Source organism: Cutaneotrichosporon cavernicola, assembly GCF_030864355.1.
Source record: "Cutaneotrichosporon cavernicola HIS019 DNA, chromosome: 4".
NCBI lineage: Eukaryota > Fungi > Basidiomycota > Tremellomycetes > Trichosporonales > Trichosporonaceae > Cutaneotrichosporon > Cutaneotrichosporon cavernicola.
Genome location: NC_083396.1, coordinates 2,171,528 through 2,193,859, shown reverse-complemented (window position 1 = coordinate 2,193,859; position 22,332 = coordinate 2,171,528). Strand labels below are relative to the sequence as shown.

General features: G+C 59.6%; 7 protein-coding genes across 7 annotated transcripts; 4 read left to right on the top strand and 3 right to left on the bottom strand.

The window, feature by feature from the left end:
- Positions 1–943: 943 nt before the first annotated feature.
- CcaverHIS019_0408420 (uncharacterized protein) lies at positions 944–2,999 on the top strand (the record flags this gene model as incomplete). Its single annotated transcript, XM_060600721.1, has 5 exons — positions 944–1,660; positions 1,692–1,935; positions 2,013–2,175; positions 2,248–2,915; positions 2,959–2,999. 5 exons carry the CDS (start codon positions 944–946, stop codon positions 2,997–2,999), a joined length of 1,833 nt encoding a protein of 610 aa, XP_060457287.1.
- Positions 3,000–3,310: 311 nt separating this feature from the next.
- SLD (uncharacterized protein) lies at positions 3,311–5,025 on the top strand (the record flags this gene model as incomplete). Its single annotated transcript, XM_060600720.1, has 2 exons — positions 3,311–4,112; positions 4,148–5,025. 2 exons carry the CDS (start codon positions 3,311–3,313, stop codon positions 5,023–5,025), a joined length of 1,680 nt encoding a protein of 559 aa, XP_060457286.1.
- Positions 5,026–5,261: 236 nt separating this feature from the next.
- Positions 5,262–6,294, bottom strand: CcaverHIS019_0408400 (uncharacterized protein; the record flags this gene model as incomplete). The annotated part of the gene is made up of 2 exons (XM_060600719.1): positions 5,262–6,015; positions 6,161–6,294. The coding sequence occupies 2 exons, from the start codon at positions 6,292–6,294 to the stop codon at positions 5,262–5,264; spliced, it is 888 nt and encodes a 295-aa protein (XP_060457285.1).
- A 702-nt stretch (positions 6,295–6,996) lies between these two features.
- RNA14 (uncharacterized protein) lies at positions 6,997–10,118 on the top strand (the record flags this gene model as incomplete). The annotated part of the gene is made up of 4 exons (XM_060600718.1): positions 6,997–7,744; positions 7,781–7,893; positions 7,934–8,063; positions 8,098–10,118. 4 exons carry the CDS (start codon positions 6,997–6,999, stop codon positions 10,116–10,118), a joined length of 3,012 nt encoding a protein of 1,003 aa, XP_060457284.1.
- Positions 10,119–10,168: 50 nt separating this feature from the next.
- Positions 10,169–12,651, bottom strand: CcaverHIS019_0408380 (uncharacterized protein; the record flags this gene model as incomplete). Its single annotated transcript, XM_060600717.1, has 3 exons — positions 10,169–10,855; positions 10,896–12,129; positions 12,164–12,651. The coding sequence occupies 3 exons, from the start codon at positions 12,649–12,651 to the stop codon at positions 10,169–10,171; spliced, it is 2,409 nt and encodes an 802-aa protein (XP_060457283.1).
- Positions 12,652–12,824: 173 nt separating this feature from the next.
- CcaverHIS019_0408370 (uncharacterized protein) lies at positions 12,825–14,048 on the top strand (the record flags this gene model as incomplete). The annotated part of the gene is made up of 6 exons (XM_060600716.1): positions 12,825–12,889; positions 12,923–13,070; positions 13,115–13,232; positions 13,267–13,368; positions 13,404–13,513; positions 13,548–14,048. 6 exons carry the CDS (start codon positions 12,825–12,827, stop codon positions 14,046–14,048), a joined length of 1,044 nt encoding a protein of 347 aa, XP_060457282.1.
- Positions 14,049–14,158: 110 nt separating this feature from the next.
- On the bottom strand, positions 14,159–21,793 carry IQG1 (uncharacterized protein; the record flags this gene model as incomplete). Its single annotated transcript, XM_060600715.1, has 7 exons — positions 14,159–14,175; positions 14,215–15,093; positions 15,129–15,255; positions 15,316–15,830; positions 15,874–15,997; positions 16,035–17,935; positions 17,971–21,793. 7 exons carry the CDS (start codon positions 21,791–21,793, stop codon positions 14,159–14,161), a joined length of 7,386 nt encoding a protein of 2,461 aa, XP_060457281.1.
- Positions 21,794–22,332: the final 539 nt, after the last annotated feature.

The window sequence follows — 22,332 nt, the reverse complement described above, 5'->3', positions numbered from 1 at the left end:
TGCGCACCGTCACCACCGTTTCCCAGATCCTCCGCAGCAAGGACCAGGACACGCGTGACAGTTCCGGTCGTGTTCCGTCGGCACCTACTGTAAACACTAGCCGCCGATGTTGAAGATGAGTAGAGCTACCGTCTAACTCGTTCCAGGACGTGATACGTAATCACGTACAGCCTCGTGCATCCCCATCTGACTCGACCGCACTGGATGATAGGCAATATATCCGCTTACCTCAGCTCTGGAATGTTGCACATGCACACCGGATCTCGCGCGGATGTCACAGATGGCACATCTCGAGCCCATCACCCGCCGCCGCGACCGGTCGCTCAAACCCAAGCCATGACTGACGACATTCCTATGACGCCGCTAGGCCTCGACTTGAACTTGGACTTGAGGCAGGGCGTAGACCTACGGAATTGACCGATCGGGCCACATTCTCGGACGAGCGATGTCGTGGAAAAAGTCACCGCTCTCCTGCCAGCTGCAATCTGCCAGCTGCCAGCTGGGCCGGTGAGTCACTTGACTGATTTTGCGGATTGGCAGTCTGCTGACATGTGGACCGAGCATCCAATGCACACGAGTTGACTCGGCGGATCGACGGGCCGGCGGAGACCACTACAATGCAGGGTACATGCTATGCTTAGCAATGAGTGACTCCATGAAACGGAGACATGCGATGGAGCACAAGAGCGGTGTAACCTCGAGTTCAGGTACTGTATCCAGTCAGATCCCGCGATCACGAGGAAAAGTCGCCGGGACGCGGCCCGGTATCGGGCAAATGCGACGAGTCGCAAAGTTGCAATCTTGTCGTCGTCTCGCTGCCAACACTGCGGAGTCTAGTAAGCAGATTTGCGATCAGTTACTCATACCTCTGACGTGTGGCTGCTGAAGAGTACACTAAAGAAACGCACTGAAGCTCTCAAAGCCCCACCAGCTACTACCGACCATGACCTCTGAACAGCCAAGCCCGGCGTCACCGCGGATGTCGCCAGTCCCCGAGGATCTACCAGGAGACGCTCACCTCTCATCGTCTACTGCCGACACACCCCTTCCGACCCCCGCCCCCACCCCCACCATCGTCGAGAATGCCCCGCCTACCAACCCACGCCTGACACGTACAGTCACCGACCTCTCGACGACGACGACCCTCTGCACCAAACCCGCGCTCTGCCCTGCGCCGCCATGTCCCCGCTCGCCGGCCCAACGCACACCTTCCCCCCTCCCACCGACGGCCGACGTCGTCTCGGTCTTTGACCCGGCTTCAGTAGGTGGCGGTGGTCCGCTTGTCCGCATAGCGACGGCGCACTCGGCTCGTGAACTGGCGCGCGAAAGGACTCGCAGTGCAACAGGCCAACGACCGGCCCTATTTGCCCTTTCAAGACCTGGGATCGAGCCGGTATTCGACGACGAAGACGCACTCAGCACGCGTAGTGGCGTCAGCCAACGGAGTGGGAAGAGCGCAAAGAACGTCCCGTGCTGCGAGACTGCCGAAGAGGAAGAAAAGGAGGTCTGTCAATGTACAGACCAGGAGAAAGGCCGTCAAGAAGAGGAAGAACCATACGTATACCCCGACGGGGGGTATGGCTGGGTCGTAGTTGCATGCTGCATGACGTTATGCGCACTAACAAACGGATGGGGAATGAGCTATGGCGTGTTCCAGGAGGTACGTTATCGCTAGAGTAAGCTGACACCAGTACTACGCCAAGAACATGTTCCAGACGGCCCCAACTTCCGTCCTGTCCCTGGCAGGTACCACGCAGGGATTCATGTACTCTGTGTGCGCATTCTTCTCAGGCGCGCTTGGGGATAAGCTGGGTTTCAGACCTATGTTGATCGCGAGCTGTGTCGTCTGTTGGGCGGGGTTGTTTGGGGCGAGCTGGAGCCACTCGCTGTGGAGCACAATTCTGTGCCAGGGCGTTATTACCGGCATGGGACAGGGTGAGTACTTGTACAGCTGCTCCATTCAACCGGCTGTTGGTGGCACCTTTGACATTCCCTACTGGTGCTAACCCCAGGCCTCGCTGTTCCGCTCTTCCTCTCCCTCCCGTCCCAGTGGTTCTACAAGTATCGCGGCCTCGCGTCGGGTATTACCATGGGCGGCGCGGGGATTGGCGGCGGTATCTCGGTCATCATCGTCCGGCGCCTCATCACGCAGGTTGGCGCAGGCAAGACTCTTCTGTGGGTATCCGCCGCTCCTTCACCATCCCCAATCATCCCCCTCACGCATCTTGATTCTCCCGCTGACCCCAGCATCATGTCGTTCGTCAACCTCACAGCCATGGTCATCGCCGTCTCGCTCATCCGCACCCGCCCCGGCTCGCCCGAAGCCCAGCGCCAGCGCGGCAAGCTAATCAACACGGCCATCCTGTCCCGCTCGGAATTCTGGTCCGTCGCCATCTCCCTTCTAATCGGCGTGATCGGCTACCCAGCTCCCTTCTTCTTCCTGAACCAGTACATGGCCACAACGTTCCCCTCAATCACCGACCCGATGATGATCACTGCCCCACTCATGATCCTATCCTTCTCCGTCGCGGTCGGACGAGGCCTAGTTGGTTTCTGCAGCGACGCCATTGGGGCCATGAACACCTACATTGGCGTCTTTGTCATCTCGGGTATAATTCAATTCGCCCTCTGGCTCAACGTGAGCAGCTTTGCCCTTGCTTGCGTCTTTGCATGCCTATACGGCCTCATTGCACCTGGGTATTTGGGTCTTATGCCCCAGATTGTCGTCACCATCTTTGGGCCAAACTCACTCGCCTCCAACACTGGCATTTTGCTATTGTTTAATGGACCCGGAAACCTCATCGCTGGCCCCCTTGGCGGCGCGCTGTTCGACGCATCGGGACGCACCACATGGAAGTACATGATCATCTGCATGGCCTCGATCCAGATCTTTGGCGGACTGATCTGTTGCTGGGGTGAGTTTCGGGTACCTGATGCTGACGTTGATGCTGACATCAGCCCGCTTCCGCACTACGCCCAAGCTCTTTGCGAAGATTTAATCGTTTCAACAGCTAATGGACTTTACTACTGTATTGCCACAACGTGTATGCATCTTGAGTTATTGAGTGCGTATGGAGGCTAGTCAGACCCACCCACGTGTGCCACAAGAGTACAAGAGCGTTGGAACTGAATTATGTAATATCCCACGCGGGATATGTCTCAGGAACAAGGCTGTTTCGATGCGTGGACATTCAGGACTTTGACGGTTGGCACACTCTGAAGCAACTTCCGCAACCTTAAAGACACCCTTGTCAATCTATCAATCACTTCTTCCTTGTCGTCAACCTCACCAACAAACGACAAACCACAAATGGCAAACGGAACAGCACCGACAGCAGAAGTGCCTCCGAAGATGGTTCACGCCAACGGCACCTCAGCCGGCAAGGCCAAGGGCCGAACACTCCCCGTCTGGACACGCGCCGAAATCGCACGCCGCATCTGCACCGGCAGCCAGCTCGTCCTCCGCGACGACACTGTTCTGAATGTGGCGTCTTGGGCGGCGTACCATCCCGGTGGAGCACTCGCTCTCGCCCATTTCGTTGGCCGGGACGGAGCCGACGAGATCGCAGCCTACCACAGCAAAGGGACGCTGGCCACGATGGACCGGTTCGCGGTCGCGCGCGTTGATCCTGCCGACTACACCGATGTGGAAGGATGGGTGCCGCTCACGCCGCCCATTGCTCTCGGACTCGTGTCGCACCCCGACGGCGTCAAGGGCCACTGGGCGCGGGAGGGCCAGATCCGCCTCGCAACGCAGATCGTCGACGGCGTCAAGGGTGGCGCATCCGATAAGGGTTCCGACGAGGTCAATGGTGCTCCGATGGGACTCGAGGTTGTGGAACTCAACCCCTCGATGATGGAGCCACTCCCCGTACCGCATGTCGAGCGCGCACGTGAGCACGCCCGCTCAAAGGCGTACCGCATCCTCAAAGGAAAGTTGGAGGACAAGGGATACTTTGAGCGACCGGGACCGCTGAGCGGTTACGGGAGCGACATTGTGCGCTACCTCCTCCTCGGTGGTGGGGCGGCTTACCTCTTCTTCACATCCACGGGGTGGGCGGGGATGATGGGCAGTGCCGCACTTCTCGGCTTCTGCTGGCAGCAGCTGACCTGTGAGTATCTAATTAAGGAGGTTGCTGACGGTCAGTCTTGGCGCACGACGCTGGCCATTCAGGCCTCACGGGCGACTGGTGGACCGACCGCATGTGGTGCACGCTCGTCGCCAACTGGATTGGAGGACTGAGCGCCGGATGGTGGTGCGACAACCACGACATTCACCACCTGGTGACCAACCACCCAGAACACGACCCGGACATTCAGCACATGCCCTTCTTCGCCATCACGCCCCAGTTCTTCCGCAACCTCTGGAGCACATACTACAAGCGCGTCGTGGCGTTTGACGCACCCTCCCGATTCTTGCTCAACTTCCAGCACAGGCTGTACTACATTGTCCTCTCGCTCGCCCGTTTCAACCTGTACGCCCTCTCGTACGGCTTCCTGCTCCTCAAGGCGCGCCGTAACGCCTTCTTTTATTTCGAAGTAGCCGGTCTCGCCTTCTACTGGACGTGGTACGGTCTCCTCCTTCGGGCAGTGTCATCGTTTGGAGGCTGGCGCATGGCCTTGGCGTACATGCTCATCTCACATATCTGCGCGAGTCCTGTGCATGTGCAGATTGTGCTGAGCCACTTTGCGTGCAGTACCGAAGACCTGGGGCCGAGCGAGAGCTTTGTCTCGCGCCAGCTCCGGACGACGATGGACGTCGTGTGTGGCGAGAACATTGAGTGGATCCACGGTGGGTTGCACCAGCAGGTCACGCACCACCTCTTCCCGCGCCTGCCACGACACCACCAGCGTAAGGCTAGCTTGCTGGTCAAGGAGTTTTGCGAGGAGCAGGGTCTCACGTTTATTGAGTACGGGTGGATCCGCGGGAACGCAATGGTCCTGAGCACACTGCGCGATGTCGCGAACCAGCTGGCCATCCTCAAACGCGTCGCGGACAAGGAGGTGGCGGAGAAGATGCAGTAGGGTGTCACTACTGGCGCTGATAGATATATAGACATGTGTGTGTAGACGAAATGAATGTACTCCTTCTTGTTGAGCAATGCCGCATCGACCGGACGTCATGCACATCAACTCCCAAGTGTTCTAATAAGATTCTATAATGATCCATGCCAGAATTATGTGATTCCAAGATGCTATGCCGAAGATATGAAGTATGGCTAGTCTAGATGTAGTGGACAAGAAGTGGCGTGAGCAGCCGCTCAGACAGCTCGCTCCTCGCGGCCGATGATCGAGTCGTAGTCGTCGGTTGAGCGAGCTGAGCTGGTCGAGTCGGTCGCCTTTGTCATGGTGCGAACATACGAGTCGCCGGCCTTGCTGCCGTCGTCGCAGACGCTCACGGCTGCCGAACCGCTGTCGTTAGGGTTGGGCATAGTGCTGTCCTCGACGCCTGCCGAGTTCTCCGCGTCGGCGAGGGCGGCCTCGCGTGCTCGCCTCTTCTTGGCCATCGGGTTCAAGATGAAGGCAAGAATGACAACGACGCCATCGAGCACCACAACAAGGAAGTACTGCACGAAAGCAATACTATCAAAGTGTTTCCTAAAGAAGAGCGAGATGCCCGAGAACAAGCCGCCAAAGATATCAACAGCCATGAAGAGGAGCGAGATGCCCACAACCTCCTTGTGCTTGTAGATTTCGTAGTACTGGGGCATGAGGCCCAGGATGAGCAGCGCACTCGTGATCCACCCGTACATATCGATGGGCCAAGTGATACCCCGCCTCTGCCCGGCCCAAAGAGCGTAGACGGATCCGGTCTCAAAGGCCGCAAAGAAGACATAGAATGTGAATACGCAGCAAAGAGTTTTGCGGAGCGAGTACTTCTTCCCATAGTACAGGCATTGACCCCATGAGATGACGCCGAGAGCGCCAAACACTTGTGGTTGCAGTTGGAGGGGGATCGAGGACCGCATCGCCACGAGGTAGGAGCCCTGGAAGATTGTTGCGCATGCCCAGATACTGCGGTTAGCGGGTGAGCGCAACTGGGGCGAAGGCTTGGCACAGCGGGGTAGAGCGAGCGCGAGCGCTTGTCGTCCCCAGCCTTGCTTGGCTGATAAACAGGGTTACTACCGCCACACACCGTAAACACTGTAAACACACTCACAACATGAGGGCGGGACTGAGTCCATCTGTGCTCTTTGTGCGGTAACTCTTGATGATTTGAGGGATGACCTGGATGGACCAAAGGATTGCTCCGATGGTCGCAAAAGTCTTGTCCGCAGCTGGGATCTCCTTCATGCCCAACGACGAGCGCGGCGCGCGGTAGTATGAATATCAAGTAGAGGAACAGAGATGGACAGAGCAAGTGGGCGATGAGACGTCGAGAAGCACGACGGCGAGGATGAGCACGACCATGCATTCTCAAGTCTTATCGGCAAACGACGGCGGCTTTCGGCTAGTCTCCCGGTCTTCTACTGCCTGTCCGCCCTCTCCATACTCATGCGTCATAACGGCGCGTTTGTGAACGGGCACATATCTCCATCTCCATTGAACCCTCCACTGGACTTATCTTGAGCCCGTAGATGCTGATGGCAGAGTGTAGACGATGCTGACGATATGCCACTGTCTTGCCCGCTGTTCCAGGCCTCTGCTATTCTGGCAACCAAATATGACGGAGAAAAGACCCATCTCCGTACATTACCCCACTCGCCGGCTCATCTCTCCTGTAAGGCAAAACTCCCACGTGAAGTTATCACCACGTGGTGGTTAATGACGTGGATTGGGACCCTCCTTCATGACGCTTGCGATTGTCGGGTTTCAAGAACGAATCGAGGTCGACTAGTGACGGCCGCCAAACAACCTTCCTTCCATATTTCCATTGTTCTGTTCCACCTCTCAGCGCTGCTGATGGATGGATAACCTGACAGACACAGACAGCTGCAGACGCACTCTCCCTCTCCCTTTCTCCCACAACTCTTCATCGACATTTCATCATCCACAATGACTGAGCCAGCGCCGGCTGATGTGACAGGTGCAGAGGGTGCAGAGGTGTATGACCCGTCGGTGCCCGCCGGCAGCGCAGAGACGTATGACCCATCCATGCCAGTGGACGCAGATGAGGCGGCCGAGACGTACGATCCGTCGATGCCAGCCGACGCCGAAGCAGAGGAGACGTACGACCCGTCGGTGCCAGCGGGTGAAAATGTCGAGCACTACGACCCTTCTGTGCCGGCTGGTGGAGGCTACGACCCTTCGGTACCGGCTGGCGGAGACTATGACCCTTCCCGGCCCGCTGAGGGGGAATATGACGCTGAGGGGGAAGGAGACTACGACCCGTCGAGGCCTGCGGAGGGCGGCTACTCGGATGAGGAGCGTCCGTACGACCCATCAAGGCCGGCAGATGGGGATTACGATAGACCAGATGAAGAAGAAGCGAGTTACGACCCATCCATGCCTGCTGGAGGGGGATACGACCCACCTGCACCGGTCGAGAGCGGGGAAGAGATGGAAGAAGGATACGGGCCTTCCGGCCAGGTCGAGGGACAATACGACGCACCACCCCAGATGGAATACGACGCGGAAACCGAGGCTGAGGCAACACCCTCTAATGGTACACCAATGCCAATGCCAATGCCTGACATCCCTGCCGACACCAACGATCAGCCCAAAGTGGACCTTCCGGAAGGCCTGACGGGCGACTCACCAAGTGTCGCAAACAACCACGACCTGGTGCGCCAGTGGCGCCATGGTGAGATAGTCGACCAATTCTAAAGGCTCACTCCAGATCCCTCCGATCAGGCGCTCCTCCTGTGGCTGTTCAACTGGGCGGTCGACAGGTCCGAGGTGGAAGACGCACGCGCATGGTACGCCGCGCTCGCCGTCGATAACCCAACGGCTGTATGTCCAGATTACGTTTGATTGCTTGAGCTGACCCCAGTCCGGTCCCTTGCTCTCGCTCATCAATCTCGAGCTTGCGTTGTCTCATTTCAAGGAGGTGGAGGACCTGTTCTCAAAGGCACTGAACAGCGCCGGCACGCTCATGGCTGCGGCTGACATCAACATCTGGAGTTCGTCTTTCCCGCCGTTCCCACTAACCCACAGAGGCTTACCTCCACTACATCCGGCGGCAGAACCCCGCGGACGGCCCTGATCCTGAGGCGACACGTTCGACAGTCACACAGGCGTACGAGTACGCACTCAAGGAATGTGGCGTGGACCGCGAGAGCGGCGAGATCTGGCAAGAGTACATCTCATACCTCGGCGAGAACAAGACCCGTAATCCCTGGGAGCAGCAGCAGAACGCCGACAACATGCGGAAGATCTTCCAGCGCGCCGTGGCAATCCCGCTCAACAACGTCGAGGCCCTGTGGAAGAACTACGATGCGTTCGAGAGCGCACAGAACAAGGTCACCGCGAAGAAGTTCCTCGCCGACCGCTCGCCCGCTTATATGACCGCACGTACGGCGTTACGTGAGTGCCGGCAGCGGACAGACACCCTGCCGCGCCCAGAGCTGCCGCCATTCCCCAACTTTAGCGATGGCGAGCGCCGCGTCGTCGGTGCGTGGCGCAACTACATCAAGTGGGAGGAATCCAATCCGCTGCAGAGCGACGACCCCAGTCTCGTTGTACAGCGTACAGACTACGCATTACGCAAGTGCATGGCGCAAATGCGCCACTTCCCCGAGCTGTGGCACTATGCCGCGACGTACCACTTGAACGCCGGGAGAGCTGACGAGGGTGTGGCGTTCTTGCGCGCAGGCGTCGCCGCGTGCCCCAAGAGCTTCCTTTTGGCGTTCGCGCTCGTCGAGCTCGAAGAGGACCGTAAGAACTACGCCGACTGCCACAGTATCTTTGAAGGGCTCATTTCCGGCGTCAGCACAGAGATCGAAGAGCTGCAGGACAACGTTGCGGCTGAGGTCGAGCGCGCACGTGGTCCTGAGATCCCGGTCCATGCTGGGCTTGACAGCGAGGAGAGCGACGTAGCACGCATGGTGCGCGAGCGCGACGAGCGCGGCAAGCGCGTTACCGAGCGCCGGGGCCGCGATATCGAGGCGGCCAAGACTGCCGCCGGCACAGCGTGGGTTATGTACATGCGTTTCGCTCGCCGCTCCGAGGGCCTCAAGTCAGCTCGCCTCGTCTTCGGCAAGGGGCGCAAGTCGCCTCATATCACGTGGCATGTATTTCAGGCAAGCGCGCTCATGGAATACCACAGCAACAAGGACTCTGGCGTCGCGGTGCGTATCTTTGAACTCGGCATCCGCCAGTTTGCAGACGAGGTGCCCTTCGTCATCGGGTACCTAGAGTTCTTGCTGAGCATCAACGACGACACGAATGCGCGTGCTCTCTTCGAGCGCTCGGCACTCAAAATCGCCCCAGCGCTCGCTCGCCCGCTCTGGGAGACCTGGGCACGCTTCGAGTACATGCACGGCGACTTGGCCGCAGTGCACAAGCTCGAGGCGCGCTGGGCTGAGGCGTTCCCTTCCGACTCACCGCTCAAGCGCTTTGCCCAGCGCCACACTTACGCTGGCGTCGACGAGATCGCCCTGCGCGACCTCGGCCTGCGTGCCCGCCAGGGTGGAGCCGGGCCCGCTGCTGCGCCACACACGGCCGCACCTCCAGCAGCACCTGCCCCTGGCCCAGCTCTCCGCGGCCGCGCAATTCCTCCACACATGGCGCGGCCACCGGTCCCTCCCTTCCCGCCCCGCACCGCGTCCCCCATCCCCCCATCCTCGCCGGCCAAGCGCGACCGCTCCCCACCGCGCTCCCCACGCCCAGACATCAAGCGTGCCCGCCCCGCATCACCTCCCCGGCGCTTCGCACCTGTGGGAGGCCACTCCCCGGTCCCTCCTCCGCGCGGGCGCGGCCCACAGCCCCCACCTGGCTCGGAACGCGACCGCTCTGGCCTACCCACCGCACTCTCGTGGTTTGTCGGCACGCTGCCTCCAACACGCCAGTTCGATGGGCCCATCTTCCGGCCCGACGACATTATGGGTCTGTTCAGTAACATCTCCCCTGCTGGTCTTGGAGTCGGTATCGGGGTTGGCGCGGGTGCTGCGGCCCCACGTCCCCCGATGCCGCCTGCTCGACCGCCTGCACGGTTCGCCCCAGGCCGCCGCTTCTAGATAGTATTACTATTACCCATGGCTATGTATGTGGCTCCTCATCCTCACTATTATCGCCAGCACTCGACACGGCGCTGCAGCAGCGCCTGCATCTCGTCCGCGTCCATCTCGACACCAATGCGCTCGTTCAGACTCTCAAGCGCGCCCTGCGAACCCCACGCCGCGGCCATGGCTTGTGCAAACGTCGCCGTATCCCCACTCCCACCGGAGGGCAGCGCGAGTACGGTGGCCATGTCTACGAGCTTGGACCACGCCGCATCCGTCTTGATGCCGGGAACTGCCTGCCGTGCGGCCGCGCGCCAATCACCGGCTTCAGCAGCGAGTGCGCGCCCACCAGCAGCTGTAAACTTGGACCATCCGGCATACACTGCCCGCTGGGCGATATGGTTGACGAGATGCGCTGTGAGGCGGCGATACACACGTGCGAGCGCCGGCCGCGGAAGCGCACTGGCGCAGAGGCTCAGGAACGCCGTGTAACTGGTCAGTCCAGCGACGAGGGACGAGTCGGCGCCCTCGGGCTCGGGCTCTGGTGATGCGTCGGGCCCGTCCTCGAGTCCGACATCCCATCTCCGAGTGAGGTGGTCGCGGAGATCCGACTCGACTTGGCTACTTGCCAAACGCACGACCATGTCTTCTGACCGTGCGCGCAGCGCTGCATACTTTTGCGCCATGCTCTCCCACACACAAGGTGGGGAGGGTGAGTCCGGGGCGAGGTCAGCCGACATTTCCGCAAAGAGCTGGTGTTAGATTGCATGGGATGGGGCATTTCAAACTTACGATATCGTCACTCCATGCGCGGAGAGCGGCGAGGGTGTAGTCGGCGCTCACATATGCTTTGAGAAGGCGTTCGAGGCCGGCAGTGCCTGTAAGACGGGCGTCTGGAGCGCGCTGTCCCAGCGCGCCAGGGACGGCGCGGACAAATGCGCTGGAAAGGGTTTCGAACGCGTCTAGCGATCCGGCGAGACGCGCATGATATGCAGCCAAGAGAGGAAGTTGGACGACTCTGACAAAGGCTACGCGGCTCTCGAGCGCAGGAAGCGGCGAGTAACGGTCGGTAATGCTTTCAAGGAGGGCGCGGACTTGGCGCGCACTCTCGGTCGTGGGAAGGGTCAGGTCGTCGTCCTCGATTGTATCGCTGATAATCCACGCTGTTGGGGAAGAGATGATTTCGTTCAGTTGCGTCTCTGCAAAACGCTTCTCGCCAGCTATCCACTCGTTGAACCAGTCACCTTCACGGAGGATGACGCCGGCCAGACCATCCCACTCGGTGCCGCCGCAGCTCGTGCGCGAAAGGTCTAAGCCACCCTCGCGCACCGCGTCATCGAATAATACCGTCTGGTACACTGTATGCGCCAGTAGTGCAGGATGGGAGACGAGGTGGGGCATGCGCGTGCGCAGAAACGTGAGGAGGATCGGGAAGAGGAGCATGGTCAGCTCGGACCGCACATCTACTCTCCCGTAGCCGCCACGCGCCGTGAGAGGTTGGAGGTAATCGGCAATAAACTGGGTGTGTTCAAATACCATGTCGGTAATGCTGGCGAATGCCCATTCGGGTTTATCGACGCGGTTCGTGTCCCGCCGGCCCATAAAGTGGTACCGGAACCGCAATTCGATAGGTTTCACCAGCGCCTGGATGGGATACAATCCGGCCCCGCTGGCCCATGCCGGCTCTCCCCATCGCTGGGAGAGACCGAGGCGCTCGCCCTCGGCCTGAAGCGCCAAGAGGTCAGCGTAGGCGTGTTCGAAAGCACGTCGATCGCCAGCTGGAACAGAAGCATAATCAACCCGCAGCGGCCACTTGAGGGGTTCCGACGCAGCGACGAGGGTAGCGGACATGGCGTCCTTGAGCTGTGTCCAGGTATCGTCGCGCACAGAGCGGAGGACACGCACAAGCGCCATTCCGGGAGGCAGGATATTCTCCAGTTCAGTAACACTGGACACGAGGCGGCGGAATATCGGGACTGCCGCGAGGGCTGAGGGTTTGTGTCCTGCTGGATCTAGGACGGTATCACTTTCTATCAGCGTGGTTGCTGGAGATAACATACCGCTGTAAAAGGATTCGTTGGAGAACACTGGCCCACGCGAGTGTGGCGCGGCTGCGAGCTATCGAGGCGTGGATATCTTCCACACGCTCCAGGAGGGTTGGGTCACGCTTCGTTGGTCCGTCGTCTAAGATGACAGACGAGTCGAGCTCGGACATGAGGCGGCCCACCTCGTCCGAGAGCGAGTATCGCTCGAGAGTGAGCACCTGAGCTCTGTTCAGTACGCTGTTCAATTTCGATTGCGCATTCTCAATGGCTGACGGGAGGGCGGCCTCTGCTACCTTGAGCTTTGCGTGTGCGTCGGCCTCGTGTCCCCGCCAGTACTCGGCATCTTGGGATAGAGTGCGTCCGAGCTTGCTTGGTCCCGCGAGCGAAGCAAGCGAGGCGAGATCGGGATAGTGTGTATCGAGATAGGCAGTAACTTGAGCGTCGACTTGGTCTTGGGTCGACCGGGTCGCCGCGGACCGGATCGCGGCGGCGAGGTCTGTCATTGTGTTGTCTGTCGGTACCAGTAAACCATCGCGTCATTGACACATCTTGAACAGTGGAGGTCATCACATCATGCCGTCCACGTCATTGTTTCATGTCTTTATCACGACTTTGGTTCCGCGCGACTGACTTGTAAACAACACCTCCACACACAAACACAACTACTCATCTCACAATGTCGCGCTTATCAGGTGGCAGCATCCCGTCGGCCCATGCAGAGCTCTACGAGTCTACAGCAGAGTAATATATATAATATGCAATAGCTGACAACAGATTCCTCAAGGCCGCAGCCAACCCCACCTCGTTAGCCCTGCATGCCGTGGCGTTCCGGAAACGCGCCATCGACGGCGCAGGCAAGACGGTCGACCTCGAGACCCTTCTCGATCCTACGCTGGTACAGAAACGCCATGCTGAACACAAGGTGGGTCTTGAGCGAGCAAGGTTGCAGCAGTTAATTGACCCCAGCGCCAATTCCGCGACGTCAAGCATAAATTCATCGAGCAGGAAGCCAAACGCGCATTCCTACATGCCATCACGGGCGAGGCGCCCGAAACCGTCCGTGACGGAGAGCAGGAGGAGCTAGGTATGCCAACCAAGTGTTTGACATCTGACATTAGCCAAGCAGAACAAGGTCAAGAAGGCGCGGCTCAAGGCTACCAAGGAGGAGATAGCCGAGATGTACGCCCAGGCTCTGGACCTGGGGAAGAAGAGTGCCGCTGGTGAGCTTGAAATCTTATAGGCCAAGCTCACGCAGAACACAACCGCTTGGCGGAAGAGACAGCCGAGGTCGCCGCCCTACATAAGAGTATTACCGATATGGAGCTCGAGCTGGCCCGGCTCAAGAGCACTTATCCGCCCGACAAGGTAGCTAGTTTCCTTGGGAATTTACTGACGCCAGCGCCTGACTACTTCCGAGGCTGATGCGCGGCTCGAGGCTCAGCAGGAGGAACTTGAGCGCTTGACTGCCGATATTGCCAGTGCGGACGCATGTGGCGCCGAGCTACGGAGTGATTTGAGTCGGCGCAATAAGGAGGTTGCGCGGCTTCAGAGGGACCGAGAACGAGAGGAGGCCCGCGCAGCCGAGGTGCGCAGGCAGAGAGAGGCGGGTGGGGCTGGTGTGCGGGCACACGAGCTCGGACGGTGGTATGCGGTCAGTTTGGCGGCGTACAGATCCCTTATGGGAATCAAGAGCGCGCGAGCTGTCTCGAAGAACGGCCTCGAGATCGAGTATGTGGACGGCGCTACGCTGCGCCTCTACTTTGACGCTGGTGGCCGGTTCGAGGACGCGTCCCTCAAGGGGCACGACATGGATCTCGCAGAGCTCGTCCAAGAGGCGCGGGAACGCAACGACCCCGCGCGACTCGTGTCTGCCGTCCTCGCGCACCTGCGCCCTCTCTAGTGTATCCATATCCTTAAATCCTTGTCTTGTTGTTATTAGAGTATCGGTGCATGCAAGAGTACAGTCACGTCCCCAGTACAAATACAATATTGTCAATACGGTCTTCTGGTCTAGGAAGCATAGAATTCTGCTTGTTAGCTTTGCAACGAATCTATCAGCTACTCACTCTTGTTGATCTGGTGGATCAGCGTGTTGAGGTTGAACGCGGCCATGCCGTCGAAAAGGTCGAGGCGCGTGTTGTTGTCAAACTGTGCCTGGAGGAGATCCTCCATTCGCAGCTCCTCTCTTGGGAGCTCGTTAGAGCCTGTCGGGAGCGCCATCTCAAGCGAGAACACGCCAACCGTGTTGGACGACATGATGAGGTGAATCTGGTCAAACTGCCGCGGGCTGAACTGGTTGACGCTGAGCAGTATTCCGCGCTCGTAAAGCACCTTGGCAGTGTACGAGTACGAGCCAAACTTGTCCTTCTTGTGCTTGCGCTGGTGCCAGTACTGTCGGGACATGAAGGGCGTCTTCTTCTTCTGCTGGAGGTTGGCCATCGACGTGTCAATGTAGTTGTGGTAGCTTTGAATCTGCTCCTCAAAGTTCTGGCGCTTGTCCGAGAGATTGGCGTGCGCTTCCGACATGGCTCGCAGGTCGACCTTGCGCTTCTGGCGCAGGCGGTGCTTCTCGCGGATGTCGCCGGCGATCGACACAAGTAACCCCTGGAAGTGGTCCTCGCGCGATAGCCTGCCGGCGTCTGCCAGCGCCATGCAGAACTCGACTGCGCGCGCCTTGACTTCGTGGAACGGGAGCGAGCGAATGCTCTCGAGCTGGTACTCGGCCTCAGCAGGCGTAGGTGGGAGGTCGTGGCGCGCCAGACGCGCCTGCTCCAACGCGATGTCACGGTGGACGGCTTCGACCCATCGGTGCTCATCCGCGGCGGTGGGGTGCATAGTGAGCACCTCGAAGAGGTCTTTGCCTGCCTGAATACGGAGGACGGCGAGTACGTGGCGCTTGGCCTGAACCTCAAGCTCCCGCAACCGAGCAGCCTTAGGATCCGACGCTGGTGTCAGCTTTTGCAGTGCCTGTCTTACTCACGTTGAAGTTGCGCAAGACGGTTGGTGAGATGCACGCGCACCGTCTTGTCGCTCTTGTCGAACTCCAAAGGAGGCCCCTCGAGCTCGTCAAGCACACTCTTGATCGGGTCGTTCTTGTTATTCGCAGTCTGTGGTCAGCCTTGTGGACGGCAGTTGGGGTTCGGGCTGGTCTAGGAAACCAAACTCACCAAAGTGGCAGAGTTGCGGATGAGAATACCCAATAAGCCGTAGATGTCGCTGCGCGTAATCGAGATCGGTGTTGCCTCCGTCGTCGACTCGAGCAGTTCCTGAACGTGGAAGTCGACTTCAGCGACGTCCAGTATCCAGTCGCCCATGTTGAAGCCCTCTGCTCTGATATACTCGTTGAGCGGGACTTGCACGAGGCGGTCCCGTTTGGCAAAGTCTTGCCCAGCAACGTAGCCCAGCAGCGTGCCGATCGCCGAGAGGTTGCGCCGCTGAACCGTGTTGACGTTGACAGCGATGTCGTATGTCTCGGGCGCCACGAGGGCCGGGATGATGAACGGCATGATAACCGACTTGGCGACAATCGGCCAGAGCTGCGAGTCGTCGTGGTCGCTATACCGCACACGCAGAGCGAAAAGTGCCTCTCGGGCAAGGAGACGGATCGTATACGGCATCGCGGACGTCGACGCCATGATCTCCTTTGCGATGAAGTCGGTGAGCGCGCGGAGCTCCTGGAGGTCTGCCTGTTAGCGGATGATCAACGGAACGGGCGAGCTACGCACGGTGGATGTAGATCGTGCGCGTCTCGACGTGGGTCTGGAGGATCTGGTCGGCCGTCAAGTCGCGCGGTAGCGAGCTCGTTATGCCGGTCAGAGCCTCGTCCGCGTTTATGAGGCGGTTGTACAGCTGCTGTTAGCTTTTGATCAGGGAATGCTTAGCTTACATCAACGGGGTCCGTCGAGAGGTCAAGGTCGTCCGACGCGATGATGCGGTTGATGTGCGCCGTTAGGGCGTTGTGCAGGAACGGCTTGAGGGCTGGCTTGGCGTACTGCATAACAACCGGGATGATAGAGAACCTCGTGGTGGCCAATTCCTCGAGAGAGCGCGAGCGGAGGATCTGCTCGTGCATGCTGATCTGGCACAGCTTGTGGAAGAGGTACTCCTCGCGACGGTCGTGCCCGAAGCCGAAGAGGATCAACGTGACGGCTTCGACGAGGCGGCAGTCCTTCTCGCGTGCCTCGTCTGCGCCAAGTGTCCATAGCAATCTGGAGATATACTGTGGCTGGGTCTGGAGTGTGAAGAAGAGGTGCTCGTACAGCTCGAGCTTGCGCTGGCTTGCGCGGTCAAGGTGGACGCTGACAAAGGGGTCGCCGCCGCCTGGGTTGTGGAACGTCTCCTCATCGTGAGGAACACCGCGTGTGCGCTTCGCACGTGCCAAGTCCTCAAACGTCATCTTGTTCTTGAGGATGAGGGCAATCTTTGTGTCGAGCTCCTTGACTTCGGTATCGAGACTCTGGTTCGTGCGGACGAGCTCAATGACCTCTTTCTTCATTGTGTCAATGCGGAGCTGGTCGCCGAAGTCGTTCTCTGTGTCGTCCAGCAGGTGCATGTAGTGCTGGATCGTCGGCACGTCGACACCACCACCTGTAATGAGGCGCTGGTACATCTGCCGCTGGGTGCGACCACGCCAGATAGCCTGGACCTTAGTGATCTTATGCTGGTTGTTGTGGAGGTACGTGTAGCGCATCCAGAACTTGCGACGGCAGAGGTATCCGCGGATAAGGGATTGCAAGTAAACGAGCGCGCCCTGCGTGTATGGGTCGACCAGGTAGTCGCGCCACTCGCGGTACTCGCGCCGTGCGAGGAACCCACGAGCAACAGCCTGGAAGCCGATGACGTCCGGCTGTACAAATTCGAGTTTCTTCTTCTGCTCGACCGTCTTGTGTTTGGCGAGCTTGGTGCGCAGGAAGGCTTGGAGACCGCCGACCGAGCCCGCCATCTCGACCTTGGCGAGGGCCTTCTGCATGTTGTCATGCTGACGCTTGGCTAGACGACCGCGGGCGAGAGCCTGGAGGCTGGAGATGGAGGTAGTGAGCTTGACGGCTTCCCTGGTGAACACCTGCTTGCGACGGCGGGCAAGCACGCCACGAGCGACGGCCTGGATAGCGACGATGTAGTCGGTAGCGTCGTCCATGTTCTTCTCGCGAGCACGGTGCTGCCGGCGGATGAGCGCACCACGAAGGTGGCTCTGGAGCGAGATGAAGATTGGCGTGTGGACCTGAACCACCTTCTGCTCCTTAGACACCTTGGCCCGCGAGAGACGCCCACGCAGGAGCGCTTGCATGGACGTGGCCATCTTGACCGTGCTTGCATGATGGACGGCCTGCTTGTTCTCCCTGAACTTTTGGCGGACAAGCTGGCCACGAGCGTGAGCCTGCATGGCCTCAAAGGCGTGGCGCCGGCGCGCGAGGTTCTTCTTGAGGTTGGCCCTGCGCATACGCGCGAGCTTGCCGCGAGCAGCGGCCTGGACGCGGATAATTGGGAGCTCGCAGCGCTTGACTTTCTCCAAGTATGCCTTCCAGCTCCGCTGCACCATAGAAGCGCGGGCGACAGCCTGCAGCTTGGTAGCCCACGTGCCGAGCTGACGGTGGGTCTGCTTCTGCGAAGTGGCGACCTTGCGGGTCAACTGACCGCGGGCCTGAGCCTGGACGCGAGCGAAGATCGGAGCAGCAAGTTCGATCTGAGCCTTCTTGCGTGAGACTCGCTGGCGAGCACGCACACCGCGAAGATGGCACTGCAGTGAGCGGATCGAGCTCTCGCACTCGAGGAGTTCACGGTCGCGTTCTGGCGTTAGTTAATGACAATAATTCACAACTCACTTTCATCTTCAGTCTCTTCTTCCTCCTCCGGTTCGGGCGCCTCCCAGCTGGCCTCTTTGGCGAGGGTCTGGCCAACCTGGCCGAAGTTGGGCATCGCGATACCCTGGATACCCTTCTCCGTGGCAGCAAGCTGCTCGTCGGTGAACTCGAACTGGCCCACGAGGTTGTTCATTCGCTCAGCACGACCCAGGCGCGCCAACAAGTGGCTGAGGACGTGAATGCTAAAGATGACCTTGGGAATGTTCTTGGCGTTGTAGAGGTCCGTGAGCTCGAAGACGAACGTCTCGGGCATCCCAACGGTGCGGAGGAAGTTGATAAAGTAGTTGATGTTGTCGCTCTGGCGGAAGCGGTGCTTGGCCTCAGTCCAGATGCGACGTACGATCTCCTCGCCTTGGAACTCGCGCGCGAGCTTGGCGAGCACGACGCCGTCGCGGAGGCCTTCCTCCATCTCAGTGACACCGAAGCCTAGCTCCTCGTCGAGACAGCCTTCGATCCACTGCTGCGCCTCACCAACGTGACACAGGTATTCGTACGCGGCGAGCACGTGTCGTTGTCTATCCATCCAGTTGTTGTTCTGAGCAGCCAGGCGGCGCGACGGTAACGGGGCGGGTGCCATGGCCGCAGACGAAGCGGCGAGCGGAAGGCGTGACGACAGTCGCAATCGGTTTGGCATGCCCGTGGCAGCGTCCCTTTGGGACGTGTCCGCGGCGCGAGCAGAGGCTGCTCCAACGGCACTCATGAGACCCTTCATCTCTGCACCTTGCACCTCTGCACGGGGGGTGATAAAGTTCAGGCCGCTCTTCGACGACTGTTTCCGTGGCGTCGTGGGGTGACGGCCAGTGTTATCCTGATTCTGCCAAGCGGGGGATAAAGGCTGCCGCTCCGATGTAGCGAAGCTGATCGCCCGCTCAGACGGGGCATACGTGCTCGGTGCACGCTCAGACGGGGCGTACGAGCTCGTCGGTGACGGATACTCGATGACCGTCGATGTCGAGAGTGTTCGGTTACGGGGAGGGGTATTCTCCTCTACCGACTCGGTCGCAGGCGCCATTGAGCCACCAATAGATACCTTGCGAGCTCGGGAGCTCGACGGCACACGTGAGATGCCTGTCCTGCCCCCATCGCCGTCCCAGCCCTGGTCGCCAGACACGATACGCGGCAGATGCTTGCCGAGCCGTCGCCTGTCGCTCCCCAGCGACGGGACACGACTACCACGAGACGGCATGCTGCCGGTAGCATCACCCGCCGTCCAGCGGTTGGCCATGGACGAGACAGATCCTGCTTTGGGAGGCCCCTTCGGGGCACGGAAACCTAAGCCAGAGACCTTAGGCTTCCCACCGGATGGGGAGTCGAGCACGCTGTCCTTGGATGGAGAGTCTAACGCCGTCGCCTTGGCCATGGAGAACACATCGCCGCCGGCGGGGGCAGGCCGCGGGCGTAACGGAGTCGACGGAGCCTTTGGGAACGGCTCTCTCTTTGCTGGTTCAGAGGGCGCAGGATCCCGCAGCCCCTGGTCGATACTGCGGACCTTGCGCAAGACGCCACTGCTGCGAGCAACAGCTGGTGCCGGTTCCGACCGGTTAAGCTGAGGCGCGGAACCCTGGTCGATGCTCTGCACTCTCCTGTGAATGCTTCCCGTTTCGCTCCCGGAGAAGACGACAGGCTTGGACGTCTGCGGAGCAGTCGGTAACTGGTTGATACTCTTCACCTTTCGCAGGACCGCTGATTCCTTCTCCGACGAGGGAATGCGGGTCGTATCCTTCAACTTTGGTTCTTCGGGCGCCTGGTCAATGCTCTGGATCCGCTTGTGAATATGGCCTGCCGGTTTCCCAGGGATCTCGACGGGCTTCGAGGTCTGAACGAGATCAGGTAACTGGTCGATGCTTTGTATCCTCCTGTGGATGTGACCCGTCTCATGGCCTGGGAGAGTCACCGCTTTTGACGTCTGCACGACCTCTGGCGCCTGATCGATGCTCTTCACCCGGCGGGTAATGTCACCAGCATCTCTGCCAGGAATGATCACGGGCTTGGACGCTTGCGCGCGGCATTGGTTGAGGCCGTTCAGCCGACGAAGTACAGACTTCTCGTCCTTGGATGGGACACGTGTGGTCTCTGGGACGCTGGGGCCTGCTGGCTGGTTGATCGCCTGGACGCGGCTGAGGACCGAGCCTTTCCGCTTTAGAGTCGGTTCGGCTGTGATCTCAGGTGCCGGGGAAGGGTCAACCGCGATGAGAGAGACCGGTGGCTCTGCTCTCGGACGAGCTGGTGCCAGAGCGATTGGTAGCTCAGCCTTGGGAGAGGGCTTCGCCTCCAGCGGTACCCGAGCGACCATGAGCGAAGGCTGGGCTTCAAGCGGCACCAGCGTCGTCTTGGGCGAAGACTTGGCCTCTAATTGTGCTGGGAAGATCTTGGGCGACGACGTGGGTGACGACACCTCGATCATCGAGGCTGGACGGAGCCGCCTCTCCGCAAACGACGGCGGCCTCGAGTTGACAGGTGACGACGTTTCCACAGGCGCGCGGGGTATCGACTTGAGCGAGGCGCGATGAGATATCAGCGGCGTCGCTGGTGGATCGGCGGGCTTCGCGGGCAAAACCCTCTCGGTAGAGGTAGAGACGGTCTCGACCATCGACACGGGCCGCAGCTTGCGCTCGGTAAACGACTGAGACCTGGACTCGGCAGGCGAGGGAGCATCGACAGGGGGACGAGGAACGGACTTGAGCCTCTGGCGGGAGAAAGTGTCGGTGGGTGCATTTGCTACATTGCTAGACCCCTTGTCAGGGGGCTTGGCGGGCTCGATGAAGGGCGCGGTGGCTTCGGGAGTCGGGGTTGCCTCGGCGGTCGGCGTCTTGGGAGTCTGGCCCCGCTTGATGGACCGTAATCGCTGGCGGGGCGGGGTCGCGGTAGGCTTGACGTCTTTGTCCCGGATTTCGAGTTTCGAGTTGGACACGTTGTCTGGGGGTGCGAGTTCGGGCTCGGACTTCTTGGGCATGAGCTTGGACAGACGTGTCGGCGTCGATTTCATCATGCCAAACGAGTCGAGGATCGGTAGGGGAGGAAGATCGAGTTCCTTCGCGACAGGCAAGGCAGGGATCTCAATCCTGGGTTCCTGCACTGGCTCACCAGCGGCCTTCTTTGCTTCAAGACGCCGGAGGGCGTTGGCACGCGCGTCTGCCAGCGTGTCGGCCTGTGAGCGGTTGCTCCGCATGGTCGATGTCCCGGTGTAGTCGGACGAGAGGTCGGTAAGCGAAGACAGGGCCAGCCGTGGCGGCAACCCAAACTCGTCAAACACGTCGGCCTCTGGCTCGGTCGCAAGCTCCTCGGTACCAGGGAAGGCTACCTTGGGTACGCCTTGGGGAGCTGGCGGCTGGGGCGAGGGCGAGGCAGGTTTGAGCGGGGTCGAGATCGTGGGCTTGAGCGGGGACCAAGGCGCCGTGACGCGTATCGGGGCCTCAACCTCTACGCCTTTGGAAAGTGGCGAGGGCGCGTGGGGAACGTTCGGCGCCGGCGACCTGGGTTCGAGTACGCTCTTCGGCCGCCTGGACACAGTCGGCGTCTCCTCGGGCGCAGCAGCAGCGGCCTCTATCTTGGCTTCCCACTTGCCTCGGACGAGGTCAATCGACTTGCCGCGCGAGTGGTGACTGAATCGTGCGCCAGAACCCGAGCGCCGCAAACCCGTCATGCTCGTGTCCTCACGCACACTGTTGATGCGGGACATTGTTGCGGCGGCGGCAGGCGACGCCTCAGGGGTCAAGCGGGCGTTGTACGAGTAAATAGAGCCTGAGCCCTCTGGCGTTGGGGAGGGCGAGGTGTTTCGCTCCATCTGATGCGATGGGGGTTGTTGTTGTCGGGCTATGTTGTCGAACGGTCGTGTGATGGCTACCCCGGTAGCATCTGTATGGACAGATAACTAAGTGTGGTGTGGTTGAAGTGTGTTTGGTGGTCACTCTAGTTTAGGTTGACGGCTGAGGTTTGAAGAGAGTGAGAGTGAAGACAATATGGTAGATGGAAGGATGTTTGTGAGAAGAGAACTCGGAAGGAGATGGCAGCAAATGGCAAAATGGGTACGTGTTTGTTTGTTGACACACCATTTTGGCTCTCGGCTGGTAGATACAGTGCCAAGTACCCAAAGACGGAAATGAAATGACAGTCGCGCCCTGTTACCCACGTGATATATCCCTGAACGGTGAGACATTGAATATCTCCACTACATGTTTAATACTCCCACTTTATTCCCACGTGGTCATGATTTGCCACCCAGGGACAAGAGAGAGATTTTGAAACTAGTAGCTGGGGTCACAGTCACACACGACCAAGTTGTTGATCCTTCCTTCATTCACCCAGACCAACCACCCACTCTTC